The sequence below is a fragment of the Typha latifolia genome, chromosome 2 (genome assembly GCF_019914945.1).
Source record: "Typha latifolia isolate L0001 chromosome 2, TyphaL0001v2, whole genome shotgun sequence".
NCBI classification, from domain to species: Eukaryota; Viridiplantae; Streptophyta; class Magnoliopsida; order Poales; family Typhaceae; genus Typha; species Typha latifolia.
In genome coordinates, this window is record NC_133087.1 from 1628491 (window position 1) to 1643182 (window position 14692).

Below are 14692 nucleotides of genomic sequence, written 5' to 3' on the forward strand. Positions count from 1 at the left end.
TTAAAGAAAAGAAACGTAGTACCGTGTTTGATACTCACACGTCGCACAACACCAACTCTTACATCAATTTAATTTTTTTCCCAACTTTTCTAAAAGTCAAACATGCGAACGTTCTTCTTTTCTCACCTCTCTCTCTCTCTCTCTCTCTCTCTCTCTCTCTCTCTCTCTCTCTCTCTCTCTCTCTCTCTCTCTCTCTCTCTCTCTCTCTCTCTCTCTCTCTCTCTCTCTCCTTTGAAGTCTTCAACATAACTAACTTCTCCTCTCTTCCCTCCCAACCATAAATACCCAAAGCCCCACCGTTTGCTCCTTCCATTATCATTATTTCTTCTCCTTATTCTTCTTCTTCTTCTCTCTCTCTCTCCCTCTCCATCCTTATTATACTTACTATATCTCGTCCAATTAAGCTTAGCTGATGGGGCTAAAGAAACAAGTCCTTGTTATGTTTCTCGTCATCCTCGTAGTCTCTCAGCAGACCACTGGCACTGCTGCTAGGCCTTTGAAGCCACAAGGTCGTCATCCTTGCGACATGGCGAATCCGACGTCGATGAGCGAGCGATTGGCGTCGCTTCTGTTCAACGTTCTCCCCAGAGGACCCGTACCGCCCTCCGCGCCGATCGGAGGAACGAACGGCAGCAACAATTGAGAAGACGAAGAAGAGCAAGAGAAAGAGTCGTCTATGTTTGGTTGGCGCAACATTAATTATACACATAGTTTTCTTTTTCTCATTTAATTGTGTGTGCAACTCTCCAACATGTAAATACAAAGAGAGGGTTGAAAATTGAGATAGAGACGAGTGATTCCTTTTTGTAGCATCTTAATTCCATAATTATATGTATTATGTTTTGTTACTATTGGAAATTAAGTCCCCAGTTTATTTTAAAAATATTATCTTCTTTTTAATTCTGAAATATAACTTTTTTTTTTAATTTTAAAACAACAGCTAAAAAATTATACGCACTAATTTAATTATCAACTACCAAATCAAAACATGATTTTTTTAAAAGACAAAAGAGCTTTTTTTTTTTCTCATCTTACTTTTTATTATACATTTATTTCATAATTTAAAAATAATTATTTTTAAAATAAAAATCTCATTTTAAGGTAAGCTAATTAGCTCTTGTCTATGCTCAGGAGGCAAGCTCTATTTATTTACCAACCCCCAAGTTTTTGAGGGCCCACGCGAAATCGAGGAAGCTGAAGCGAGTGGGGTGTCGCCACGTAGGCGTGAAATTTCTACGCCAAGACCAATTTCCACCGACAACTATTATGCTATCTATTTGAATTTTGTAGCCGAAAAAAATAAAGAAAAAAACAGGTGTCACGCGTTCATTCGAGTATCTGGTGGACCAATAGCAAGGCGCAGTATAAGGAAGGCCCAAACGAGGCCCAAAATAACTATTTGGGAGATTTACATTTAACACCTTAAGTTTTCACGTTTTTATGGAGGTTAGAAATTTTTGACTCCAATTGGTGGAATACATGAGACACGTGAACACGTGATACGACCCAATGGGCAATACTCCAATGCAAATGTTTGGGTTTTATCTTCGGTAACTCTTCTAGTCTTCTGACAACATATAGAGCAAGTGGACAGGGTTGTCTAAATTTCAACTAGTAAATTGGGTCCACAGTCTAGGGGGCCTTAGAGAACTGATAGCGTACGTACATTTCTTTGGTTTTCTTTATACGATTGTGATAACAACAAGTGATCTACATGGCCTGACCGTCTCTCTGTTAGAACAGAGAAGAAAGCCAGCCTCAAGCTCATGCACATAAAGGAGATCAGAAGGTACACTCTAGGTTTATCCCCACGTCCACAGTAGAGGTGGGCAAACTTCTTTAAAAAGATAAGGATCAAAATTCCCTGCCGTCTATCTAACTTATCATGAATATAATAATAAACACAACTTCATTATTACAGTCATTTTAAAATATACATATATAGTTTTATCTTTATCATGACTAATGTTAATACATTACATTAGACGAGGCATATACATCAACGCACAGAATTATACAAGCAATTTCCCTCGTGTTATGCAGACACAAGGCTTGAGTTGTCACGGCACAGCTTGGTTCAGACTTCAGAGAGGAAGGGAAGGACTAAAAGCACAAAAAAAAAAGTGCAATGAGAGAAAACATCAGTCTCTGTCCCGGACTCACATGCAACGCAATAACTTCGATCCTTCTTCCTTTAATTTTTCTTCTCTTACAGCCAGCGTGAATGATCTCTGTAGGCAGACCTACAAAGTCTAACAATCAAAGGTTTGCTGTAAAGCTGTGGGTTTCCAGAGAGAAGAAAAAAAAAAGGGGCTAATCGCAGGAGACTTTTCTAAAGATTTTTTTAAGGCAATGGAATGATCAGTTTGGGGGGCGGGGCTCCAACTGTTTTAATACTCCCCTAAATTTCCCTTCTATAAATTATACTTCGTAGAGGGTGCGGGTACATTAAATACAGTACTCTAAATTGTTTACAAGTCGCAAATACAGTGTAGAAAGCTTTGATTTTGAGAGGTTTATGTCACTAGATGGCCAAGTAGTTCGCCAAGATCACATCATATTGGCAAGTGGGACGACTATAGAAGCCAAAAATTAAAGTACTCAGTCATCTCCTTTGACTAGTAGACAGGGTAATATACATATTATCTATGAATGTTGGAAAGAAAGTATGCAGCACTTCAATTCTGAGTAACATTATAGTGATGTTGAAATATGAACATCGAAACAACAAAAGTGAAGTGTATAGTTAATTTAAAAGTTTAGTCTTCTTTAGTGTACTTCATTTCTATAACCCCCATATGTATTAAGTTTGCTCCAAAACATTGTACTTTATTCTCCCACTCGGCCACTCTAACCCTTGTTTCAGTGTGATCCCACCTACAGCATAAGTACACAGCACCTATCACTTCCCCTCTCCTTAACACTCTCTCCTCTCCTTTTCTCGACAGCAACCTTCCACCTCAACCTCCTCTACATAAGCCAGTTAGGTACAAACTATTCAATTGTACAAGTAAAGATCCTCAAGTCTTCCTCTTAGTTCTTATACAGTGAATTCATCACATCTTTCTAGAGAGAGAGAGAGAGAGAGAGAGAGCGAGCGAGAGAGAGAGAGAGTTCTTGTTCTTGTTTGAGAGAATTGAGTTACTCAATTACATGGGCAAGCATAAATTTAGTCTATCTGAGATGATGCCCAACTCCTGGTTCCACTTGCTCAAGCACATGAAGAGAGCTGGAAGAAGCCATGGGATTCCACAAGCCACTAAGAGAAGCCACCACCGTCAAGCAGCTTCTGCAACGCCAAAACCATCTCCACCACCCAAGCAAGCATTCCTGCCTAACAGAGCCTCCTACTACTTCCCAAGCAAGGAAAGATTGGAGAAATTCCCTCATCTCTCCACCCAACTACACAGTTCAAAGTCCATAGACACTCATTTTCCGACAGACTCGCCAAAGAAATCCAAGCGGCGGAGTATAAAAAAGCCCACAAAACCTTCTATCGAGATGGTCTCCTCTGTTTCCACCCCTTGTGTTTGCACTAGTATCTCGTCCAATAATTTTGAAGACAGGGAAGCATTGCCAGAGCTTAAGCTAACACCAATTCTGACAAAGCCAATCAAGAAAGAGGCCAACAATGCCAAATTGGATGACACCAATGTGGCTGAAAAGAAGAAGAGCTGCCACAGCAATAGGAAACCAGCATCAGGAAAGGTGAGGCTGACCTCTCCGAGACTTGTGAGCAGAAGGATCCAGACCAAACTGAGCCAGAAGTTAGCAGGGCCAAAAGTGGCATTAGAGCATAGGAGAGGACTAATGGAGAGCTTCGTGATCGTCAAGTCATCGTTGGATCCCGAGAGAGACTTCAGAGAGAGTATGATTGAGATGATCATCAAGAACAAATTACTAGGCTCCAGCGATTTGGAGGAGCTGCTGGCTTGCTACTTGTCATTGAATTCCCAAGAATACCATGAAGTTATTGTGAAGGTGTTCAAGCAAATATGGCTTAGCCTCAATGACATTAAATTGTAAATAGAGAAGGAATGTGGTAGGAATATGTACAACTGAACTATGAAAGATGATATCAAGTTCTCTCCAGCTAACTTGCTGTTTAATTTGTTTGCTTTTGTGCTGGATGTGAAATCTTGTGCTTTCGCGCGAAACAAAGATAGTTTACAATTTGTTGTCACCAGTGGGCATTTTGCAATTCCTATTCTTGAATATTAATACTTGCCTTCAGGCAACTCTTTGGCTGAGTTGATAATCACTGCTTACATTCAAGATCATGATTAATTACTGTCACTCGCGCATATATCTAAAACTCAAAAGGGCTCTTACTGCACTCTGAGATACTTTTTATTTTTTTGAAAAAGCCTAAATATATAATAGGCTTAGATAACATACACCATACTGGTGGTAATGAGCAATTTGATAAGAAAATTTCACAGGTCAGAATCCTGATTATGGTTCAGAGATCATCCTTTTCATGATTTGCCAGTGGACACCAAAGACTATGATCAACTTTTAATTTGACAAGATTCATATTTTCCTCTCCATCGCAAGCTCTAACTGTCACCTGAGGGCCAAAGTATCTGAAACATCCTTTTCACCCGTCCCAAAGAGAAAATGAGATGGTATAAAAAGAACAAGGAACACTTTGTTTTCCTGTCCTCCTGTCTCTCTGTACTGCCCACTAAGGCCACCAAATGAGGCAATCTACGGTTCATCTTTCTTTTGCATACAAATTTAACAAACACACATCCAGATACCTATAGAAGAGCATCCATGGCAGGTAACGTTATGCTGACAGTTTCAGCTACGATTATAAAAGCAACTACAAAGGGGTCTGAGCTATGAAAAAGGAGATGCTTTCCTCTTCAAAGTCTCTCAATGCCTAATACCAGTAAAAGAAAGATATGCTCACTAATTGCATGACAAAAAATAAAGACAAACCCCAACATATGAAAAGCATGCAGAAAACCTAGTCTTCTGTGAATTGTAAGTGAAGGAAAGACATTGAACTTTGGACCATCAATAATAGCATGGAACATTTTTGAAGTTTTGAGAAGCAACATGGGAATAAGATTGGTAGTTGAAGTTTAAAAATTCTTTTTGAAACCTGAGAGCACTGAAAGGAAGCTCTGAAATATGTTTACATCCCGACTCACTTTTCAGAAGCTTCAACAGCCAAAATGGGCATTGAAGAATATCTTTTGAATCCTTGATTGTGCATCTTGTTCTGAAGTAGTTGTAAAATAGGGCTATACAACATTGAATATAGAAAAAAAAAGATTTAGGAAATAAAATAACGTTAAATTTGTAGGTTACAACCATTAAATGACTTAATATTAGCTGGAATTGCTTGTAGAAGCAGAGTTCTTGAGCAGAAGAAACACAGTGCAATTTCGTTAGGGAGTGGACCATCAATAATATAATGGATGCTGGGTAGGCTCAGCTGTCCTAAGAAAGTAGCAGATTGCAAAAGTCCTTTTTAAGGCAAAGCAACCCTACATGGCGAAGCACGAGATCAACCGTGATCTTAGATGGCCCTACACTGTTCTATCAAAAGACAAGGAAAAGACTAAAGAGAAAGCCATGATTTACACCTTTATTGTTACGATGGACAAGGCTTCAATGCGGACAGAAATCTATGCATGATTGGACATAATATGCCCGAATACACTGATCCTTAATGTTTGACAATTTTCATACGTGGGTACACATATGATAATATCTAAAACTATTGCACCAATTCTATTTTACATATCTCGCGTTTTTCCTCTAATGATCAAATTGACTAAACTCCACTCTTAAAAAATTCCTGGACTCTTCCATTCTTCCAAAAGGGTCCTCATAGCTGGTTAGATATGCCTCCTCTAAGCTAAAATAGAGTTGCAATGCCGTACCACAGAAAGGAACAAGTTTTGGAAGAATGTTTGGTCCATTGCCAACTTATCTTAGCTCTATTCTGTGTAGGGGATAAAGATGAAAGATGGCTTTAGTCTTAGATTCCCCCCGAAGTACGAATTAAATCTTATCTATACTTGAGAGATAATGTACAAGATATTGGCCAAGCGAACTCAAATCCTTAGATCCAATACTTGTTCATTTTAACTCCATTGTTTTGTTTGTCTTTCAAGTGTTAAGAGGTAGAATGGGCACATCCTATCCATTTCTTTTATCTTTTTTCAGAGAATTGATCTACTAGTGATGGAAGCAAATAGTGCAATTTTTTTGGAGGTTATTCTTTACAATGGCTTACTAAAATTTGTAAACATAGGTAGAAAGTTTGGATTTTGAGGGTTTGAGAGTGCCATTTCAAAAGATGTAATTCTTTTTGGATAAATCTAGAGCTGCTTTGGCCCAGATAATTTAAGTGGTTTTTTTTTATACTCGCTTGTTAGAAGACATTTTTTTTAGCCCCTAAATTGCTAGTCAAGTTCATGATTAAATTGGGCCGTTTCATACATTACATCTACCATGATATCCAACTATCAATGGGTTGGGCTAAAATTTAGGCATGTTGATGTGTACATCATTGTGTTCTAACAATGTAGAAGTATATATATTTTCCTCTTTAGATAGTACTTAGAATAAGAAATTTATTGCCAAGATGCACACTACAAACCATTAAATTACGAAATAATAATAATAATAATAACAACTATTTGATTGAGTAACACCTAAGACTAATGTCGTCATCGATTTTCTTTACGTTAACATGAATGGTTTGCGTACAAGCATAGAGAAGGCACTTATAACGTTTTTTTATAGAAGCCAGTGGACAAAGGAAATGTGACCAAATTTGGTTGGTTTCATTTAATTGCATTGCAGCAGGAAGTGACATTCTTGACGCTTGCATATCCAACCTTCAACTAAGAATATGCTTACAGTATTTTCTAATTAAGAAAATTTATTAGAAACACTCTATGCGTTACTTTATCCCCCCATATAAAACTAATCAAAAATTTATTTTCTTTTATTTTTATCTTAATCTTAAAAAACTCACTCAAATGGTATTAAGATTATTTACATTTGTAGTTATTATAACTCATGTATATGTATATTTAACTATCCTCATTTCTAAGATATTTTTTTGAGGCATTAAGAGCAAAATTTAATGGTCAAACAATAAATACTTATATTTTTTTTTCTCAAGAACGATGTTAATTTAAGAAAAGATTAAAAATGTGACACTCTTATAGCTCTATGATATGAATTGACCTAGCGAGAACTCATTTTATGAGGTGCTTGTGGTGAGATGATATCTGCTGTCTCGTGATTGTTATACTTAAACATTTATATAAATTTTCTTTTCTATAATAAATTTTTTAGCGAATTATATCTGAGTTAGGGATTTTGCTAAGTTGGCAAAACAATTTTGATTTCGTATTTAAATTTTGATGTGAACTAGACACTGAAGCAGAACGAAAAAAAAGGGTTTGAGAGGGCTAATTTGGTCAAAAACTCGCTCTATCTCTCTCTATTTATCGATTCCCGCCTACCGCGAAGAGAAGGTCGGAGATGGATTCCTTCGCTCTCGTCGTTCTCATCGTCCTCCTCTCCCTCTCCTCCATGGCCATTGCGGCGAGGTTACCGCCCATCCCCGATGGCGAGCTCCAGAAACCCACGTCAAGAATCCACCCCTTCGACACTTCCAAATATGGGAAGTTGCAGCTCAACAATGGCCTCGCTCTCACTCCTCAGATGGGGTCCGACCTTATTTTTCTTTCTCTCGATCTCTTTTCAATTCTGGCATTCTTATTCGAGACAGTTCTTGTGCAATTTCTTGGGGTTTCTGTTTATAGTAGTAATCGTATCGGGTTGAGAGGAATTTGGTTAATGTTTATCTCTTTTTCGTCTCCTTTCGATTGTTTTGTATGGTCTTTTTTGAAGTGCATCTCTCCATTGATATAATCTGGCGTTCTTGATGAGGAGAATTGTTGGTGCAGATGGAATAGTTGGAATTTCTTTGCCTGCAATATCAACGAAACAGTTATTAAAGAAACAGGTGAAATATTTTATCCCTTCAATGACGTTTGCTTGTTTAGTGTTCTTCATGTATGAATTGATGCTGATGTACTCCCCACTCATGTAAATTATTGATCCTATAGCTTGGAAATTATTCAGTTAATTTTGTTCACCGAGTGGTGGTTGATTAATAATTAGAATCAACCATGCAGAGAACAACTTGAAAATTGGGACATTGACCTTCTTGTAAAATGTCAGAGCGCATGAAATAGTTAGGTTAATGGATAACTTCATTATCAGTTTGTGCATCAACGATTCTTGCTAGCATGCATGCCCGTTTGACTGAGAAGCAAAATGCTTTTGTTACATTCAGGTAATGAAGATAAACACTGCAAACAAGCTTTAATGTAGTAATAGGTGCACGGGGAACCTTTATATTTTCTTGGTTGAACTCAATGAAATTTTATGTTTTTGTTATATATAGAGGTAATATGTTGGAGACAATTGCATGTACATTTCTATATTTTCTTATGTATTTGAGAATTATAAGAAAATTTAAGATGGCTGAGCATCTGTTTACATTTGTTGCACAGATAACATCTTCTTTTGTATGAGTATAGGCAGTACCATCTGTAAGATGATGACTCGTCCTTCGGTTGTAACTCTTTTATCGTTGTTATGGACAGCTGATGCACTTGTTTCATCTGGCCTAGCTGATTTGGGCTACAATTATGTCAACATAGGTATAAAATATTAAAATGCAATAACCTTCTATACTGTTGACAATGTAGTCATATTTTCCGTTTATTTCATCTATTGATTTCTCTTACAGATGACTGTTGGTCCTCTCTGACAAGGAATACCAAGGTGAGGTAGTGGTTAATTTCTTTTGGAATAGGTGAAATCTTCTGCTAATCAATGATGCTTATCCCACCTAAGTGCTATTTCTCTCTCTGTTTGAGTTTGTTCTATAGCCTGCAGCTAGCACAATATTGTCAAAAATCTAACAGCATTGGCAAAAAGCTAAATATTGCAATTAAAGAGGCTACTGATCATTATCTTCTCCTGCATTGACATGTTCTTTTTGCTATTCTTTTGGGACTTCTTTTCATCATCTGTAGAGTTGTTTGGTGTTGGACTATGGTGTATGAATGATGTTTTACTGGGTTTTTCATGTCTCATCTTTATCTAGTGTGCCAGCAACATTATTTTGTTCTATGGTGTAGTCTATCTTACAAGTGGCACCACATTAAGGAGTTCTTCACAGACATCAGCAATGACTTCTGTCAACTTATTATACATGTCTTCTGCGGGTTATATCTTGTATACTATGTATATATTCATAGGTTGATAGACATATTAGCTAGTTCTCGTGCTTGCTTATGTAGTGGAGAATTGTTAATAAAATCCATAATTGCTGCCTTTTGATATGTAGGGTGAATTGGTACCTGATCCAAACACTTTTCCTTCAGGCATCAAAGATCTTGCAGACTATGTACATAACAAAGGTCTCAAGCTCGGTATCTACTCTGATGCTGGATATATTATCTATTCTAATCCTGTGTAAACTTGATCCTTTTTTTAGTTTTGTGGTATTTACGAGTTAATATGGGTGAAGAGCTTCTACCTTCACATGACGTTACTTACTACACAAATCCTTCTTCCATCTTCTACCTATCTTCTTGTCTTAAAGCAATTGGAAATTTCAGGGTTTTTACATGCCAAGTTCGACCTGGGTCCCTTTACCATGAAAATGCCGATGCAGATATATTTGCTTCAAGGGTAAGGATGAGTAGTCCTTCACTAGACTCTTGGTATGCAGATGCTTCCTTTCCTTCTTACACACAAATATTGGAGTTCATATGAGCATAATGATGGAAGTCTAGATAACCATTATACTTATAACTGAATACAAATATAACTACATATATAAAGTTTCCACTTGCCTGATTTTGGCCAGGGCGTAGACTATCTGAAATATGACAACTGCTACAACTTGGGCATAAAGCCAGAGAAACGGTACTATCTCGTATAAGTTTTCAACCATTCTGTTATATCCAAATCGTTATTGTATCCCTGTTTATCAGAAACAATGTTTTCTTAGTTATCCTCCAATGCGCGAGGCACTAAATTCAAGTGGACGCACAATATTCTACTCTTTATGTGAATGGTAATATTTTGGCTTTTGATTATGTCAATGTAGATGTGTCAATTGGTCAAAATCTTAATTTTGTATCTCTCACAGGGGTGTAGATAATCCAGCTTTATGGGCTAGTAAAGTTGGAAATAGTTGGCGAACGACAGATGACATATCTGATTCATGGGTAAGGTAACTTCACTTCCACCCTGACCAGTTAGAGCTGCTCCAAATGTTATTTTAAGTTACTGATTTATAATTACATTGAATTAAGCATGACAACAATTGCTGATCTTAATGACAAGTGGGCATCATATGCGGGGCCTGGTGGCTGGAATGGTATGGTAGCCTTTCTGCTAAAATTTTATAAGTGGTTGAGAACTTGAGATCACTAGTTCATTTCTTCCTCTACAACTGTGTTAATCTTCTTTTCAGATGTATACTATATTTATGTTGTCCAACCAATTCCCTTCAATAGACCAGACATGTTGGAAGTTGGTAATGGGGGAATGAGCTATGTGGAGTATCGTGCACATTTTAGTATTTGGGCGCTGATGAAGGTAAACTTAATAATTGATGCTCTTTTTTCTTCGCACTATTGGATAATCAGTCCATTTGTTTGGCTTAAATTACATACTGGCTAATTAAGGTCTCTATAGAGAAATAACTGTAAAGGAGGAAAGAGATATCACTATACTTACGCATGTAAAAGAAACACCAGTTGGATATAAACTTGTTATGCAATGGTTTTGGATGGTCCTTAATCCACTATTGGTTTCACCTTTTGAGGTATTGAATTTTAAAGATTTAGTTTCTGTCAAAGTAATCTTTCAGTAGTGTGTCCTGAAGTGATATGGCAGAAGATGCTTTAGTAGTTTGTATAACTATTGACAATTTGAGTGCTTACCTGTTAAATTTGCATGTTGTATTGAGAACTTCTCCTTAGTATCCATAAAAAGTTTTATGTGCATTTTCAGGCACCTCTTTTGATTGGTTGTGATGTGAGGAATATGACTTCTGAAACTCTGGAGATCTTAAGCAATGAAGAGGTTATTTCAGTAAACCAAGGTGTAGTGATAATTCTTAGTTCCCTTTATCTCAGAGAATATAATTAGGTATTTAAGGGCACTACTAGGTACTAACTACTTTTTCTTATTCTTTTGAAAAATAGAAGCATCTCTTAGCCTGCCTCATTATCCTAATATGTCCATACATTTTCAGGTACACACTGCGTAAATTATTCCCCCTTCATTGCATATTGTGGTGGTAGGGCCGGAAGTGGGCCCAATCTAGCCACAACCTGTCATTCTGGGCTAACCTTGGTGCTCGAAATAAACCGAATATACATAGATGCACGATTGTCTTATTCCATTTATTATTATTTACTGAATTAGTATTAAATGTAGTTCATCGGATATATCACTGCCATCCAATCAGTTTTAACTGACGGTTGTGATTAAAATAAGAACTTTGATCACCTCATGGCCTCAAGCTTCATGGAACCAATCTCTTTGCTGCCTCCTCGCCTCATCACCTTGCCGCTCCTAACTGTTGCCTTACCCGCTCGCATCCACCTCCTGCCTCATCGAGATGAGCTCAGAGATGCTTCCCCAAACGGTCAAACTTGCCCAACTTGTACTCGGGCACATTTCCAGCCCAGCATTCGAGGGAGATTAACATCTTTTATTTCCATGTTAAATATATCTTTGCATAGGTTTTGCTAGTTTCTTGTGGTTATGTAATAATTATACAACTAAGAGGAAAGTCTTGTGTTTCCTGTAGATCCTTTAGGAGTTCAAGGAAGGAAAGTTTCAGTTGAAGGAAATGACGGCTGCAGTCAGGTGCCTAAAATGTTTCCATAGTTCCATATCTACTTTTTGCCTCGCTTTCTTTCAGCTTGCAGAATGGCTTGACATATAACTTCAGGTTATGTTACTTACAGAAGATAAGTGAATGACAAATATACCCTTATTTAATCCTTTACCCCCTAAACCTATTTTATGTGGCAGTTTTACTGGTTTGGAAAAAATTATTCTATCAATATCGTGTTTTGGTAGTTTTCCAGATAAGTACCATCACCCTTACCTTTTGCAAGTTCCAGGTGTGGGCTGGCCCTCTCTCCAAGAATCGCTTGGTTGTTGCTCTGTGGAACCGCTGTTCAGAAGTTGTCACTATTACAGCTAAATTGGAAACTCTTGGCCTTGATGCAACAGCCACCTTTTCAGTGAGAAATTTGTGGAAGGTGAGTGTTGATATGATTGTTGACATGCATACTTCTTGGTCCATTATCCAGTTACACAATACACATTTTTCTTGCAAGATTGCAATATTCATACTATAAGGGTACACCATGCACAACATTTCATCTGAATTAACTCCCAGTAGGAAGAAAGTTTTTGTAATAGTCCAATTCATTGACATAGTTATACTCATCAAGTGCATCCAGTATTCCCGGACGTCACCATATCCTTTCATATTAGCTATTGAATAAACTTTTATTAGGTAGTTTCAGCTTATAATAGGAGAGCATCTTAATGCAAGTTCAGCAATAACCTGGCCGCCTAACTATTATAAACAGATAACTATGATAATATCCTGCCATATCATGTACCGAGGTGCAGTGGTTATTGTCTATGTTAAGCATACTTCAATCAGATAGGTACCATCTTATATATTTGCTTCCAAAGCTTATCCTAACCTCTTGCTGTGGCTAATGACTTATTTGAAATGATTGAAGCCATTTATCTTTGACAGCCAGCACAGCTTGGATGCATTCGATCCATGTCTGATGGCAATAAACCTAAACAGTACCTTCCCTATCATACTTTCCTTCAGAATTCTCTGTTGCAGGACATATATGATTGAACAGTAAGATGTTTAATTATCCTGTTTGGATAATGAACTTACATTTTGATTTTGATGGTCATATATTAATATAATAACTTTTGGTGCCGTGGATTGATTAGCACTTGCCATATAGTTAGTATGGGAAAAGTGAGAAAGTTTGTGTTTTTTCGTATGGTGAAAAGGTTAATCAATGACAACTCAAGTTTGTTAAGAAAAAACTTGGTTTCTTATGAGAATGAGAAAATGAGAACTGGCTAGAAAATATAAATTATGTGAGAAACAAGGCATAAATATGGTTAATTGATACAAGTCATTTTTGGCTGTAGTTGTTAAGAGTTTGGTTATACAAGAGTCTCAATCAATCTTATTGGTAGGGCAGAGTTTAGTATAGATGGTTGACTATCACTACGAGTTTACGAACTAATGCCATGCTTCTGAGGATTTTGAACGTGTCAAAGAATGCCACGTATTAGCTCTGATATCATTTCTGTAGTTTGCCAGACCTATATTGTATCTGGAATCACTCTAATATTTTTCATTTTGCAGCATGAAACACTAGCGGAAAATGTCTCGGGAACTTTGGGAGCTCAAGTTGACGTGCATGACTGCAAAATGTACATCCTCTCTCGTACAAGCTCGCATGCAATAAGTTAATCATCTACCACATATAGTTGATTTCCCTGCAGCCTTGTGGATAATCAAGCATCGTGATGCCCAATGTATTTTAGTCGCGAAAACCAACTTTTTCTTTTTTTTGTTCTTCCAAATGCATTTGATAATTTTATAGAATATTCTCTCAGTCAGAATAATTTCTTGTCCAGGCGGCTTTAGGCCCCACCGAGCTTTTAGCTATCTAGTCTAGGCTTCAAGCCATATGCATCGTCGAACAATTGCTTCCAAACCGTTGCGTTATCAAGCATCGTGATGCCCAATGTATTTTAGTCGCGAAAACCAACTTTTTTTTTTTTGTTCTTCCAAATACATTTGATAATTTTATAGAATATTCTCTCAGTCAGAATAATTTCTTGTCCAGGCGGCTTTAGGCCCCACCGAGCTTTTAGCTATCTAGTCTAGGCTTCAAGCCATATGCGTCGCCGAAGAATTGCTTCCAAACTGTTGCGTTGTCAAGCTGTTCTTCCAAGCTAACCGCACTGCCGAGCCATCAACCGAATCGAGCCAAGTCACCAAACTACCAACCACCAAACAATTTCTCCACAATATTGTTTGGGGTTGGAGTTGAACTCATAACCTCCTTGGTCATGAGCAAGATACCTACTTGGTTGGTTTTTCATACTGTGTAGTGTTCCATTCGTGTATTGACCATACTGGTTAAAATCCTAAGATTTTCCAACGTAACGATATGTACCAAATTTCCAACATAACGTACAAGCTTCTCGCCTAAACTGTGTATGTAGTATATGGTATGTAGTATATACTTGACAAAATAAAGCATCGTGATCTCATCCTGCTTGTAGAATATGGCTCTCTGATTTCATCACTTTGCAAACATGAGTTATATTATCAGTAAATTTAGGGGACTTCCCATTTTGTACAAAGAAAAGAATAGAATAAAAAATGATCACCAAGCAATGTAAAAGTACATCTGCGACATTCTCTAGAATTAGCAGACGTCCATTTGAAGAAAACTAGGACTAGGCGACTAGCAGAACCGGCCCTTCCAGGACTGTAATAGGTTGATACACCAAGTTGTAGAAGAACATCCAAGAAAATTAGAGAGAAGGT

General features: G+C 37.4%; 2 protein-coding genes across 2 annotated transcripts; both read left to right on the forward strand.

Moving 5' to 3' along the window:
- Nucleotides 1–3153: 3153 nt before the first annotated feature.
- Nucleotides 3154–4026, forward strand: LOC140781346 (transcription repressor OFP1-like). The gene has a single exon (XM_073127286.1). The coding sequence runs from the start codon at nt 3154–3156 to the stop codon at nt 4024–4026; it is 873 nt and encodes a 290-aa protein (XP_072983387.1).
- A 3388-nt stretch (nt 4027–7414) lies between these two features.
- On the forward strand, nt 7415–13758 carry LOC140780892 (alpha-galactosidase 3-like). Its single transcript, XM_073126597.1, has 15 exons — nt 7415–7706; nt 7947–8005; nt 8652–8708; nt 8798–8832; nt 9401–9528; nt 9675–9747; nt 9926–9984; nt 10070–10135; nt 10211–10294; nt 10377–10441; nt 10538–10662; nt 11080–11170; nt 11885–11943; nt 12204–12344; nt 13496–13758. The coding sequence occupies exons 1-15, from the start codon at nt 7519–7521 to the stop codon at nt 13601–13603; spliced, it is 1338 nt and encodes a 445-aa protein (XP_072982698.1). The 5' UTR covers nt 7415–7518; the 3' UTR covers nt 13604–13758.
- Nucleotides 13759–14692: the final 934 nt, after the last annotated feature.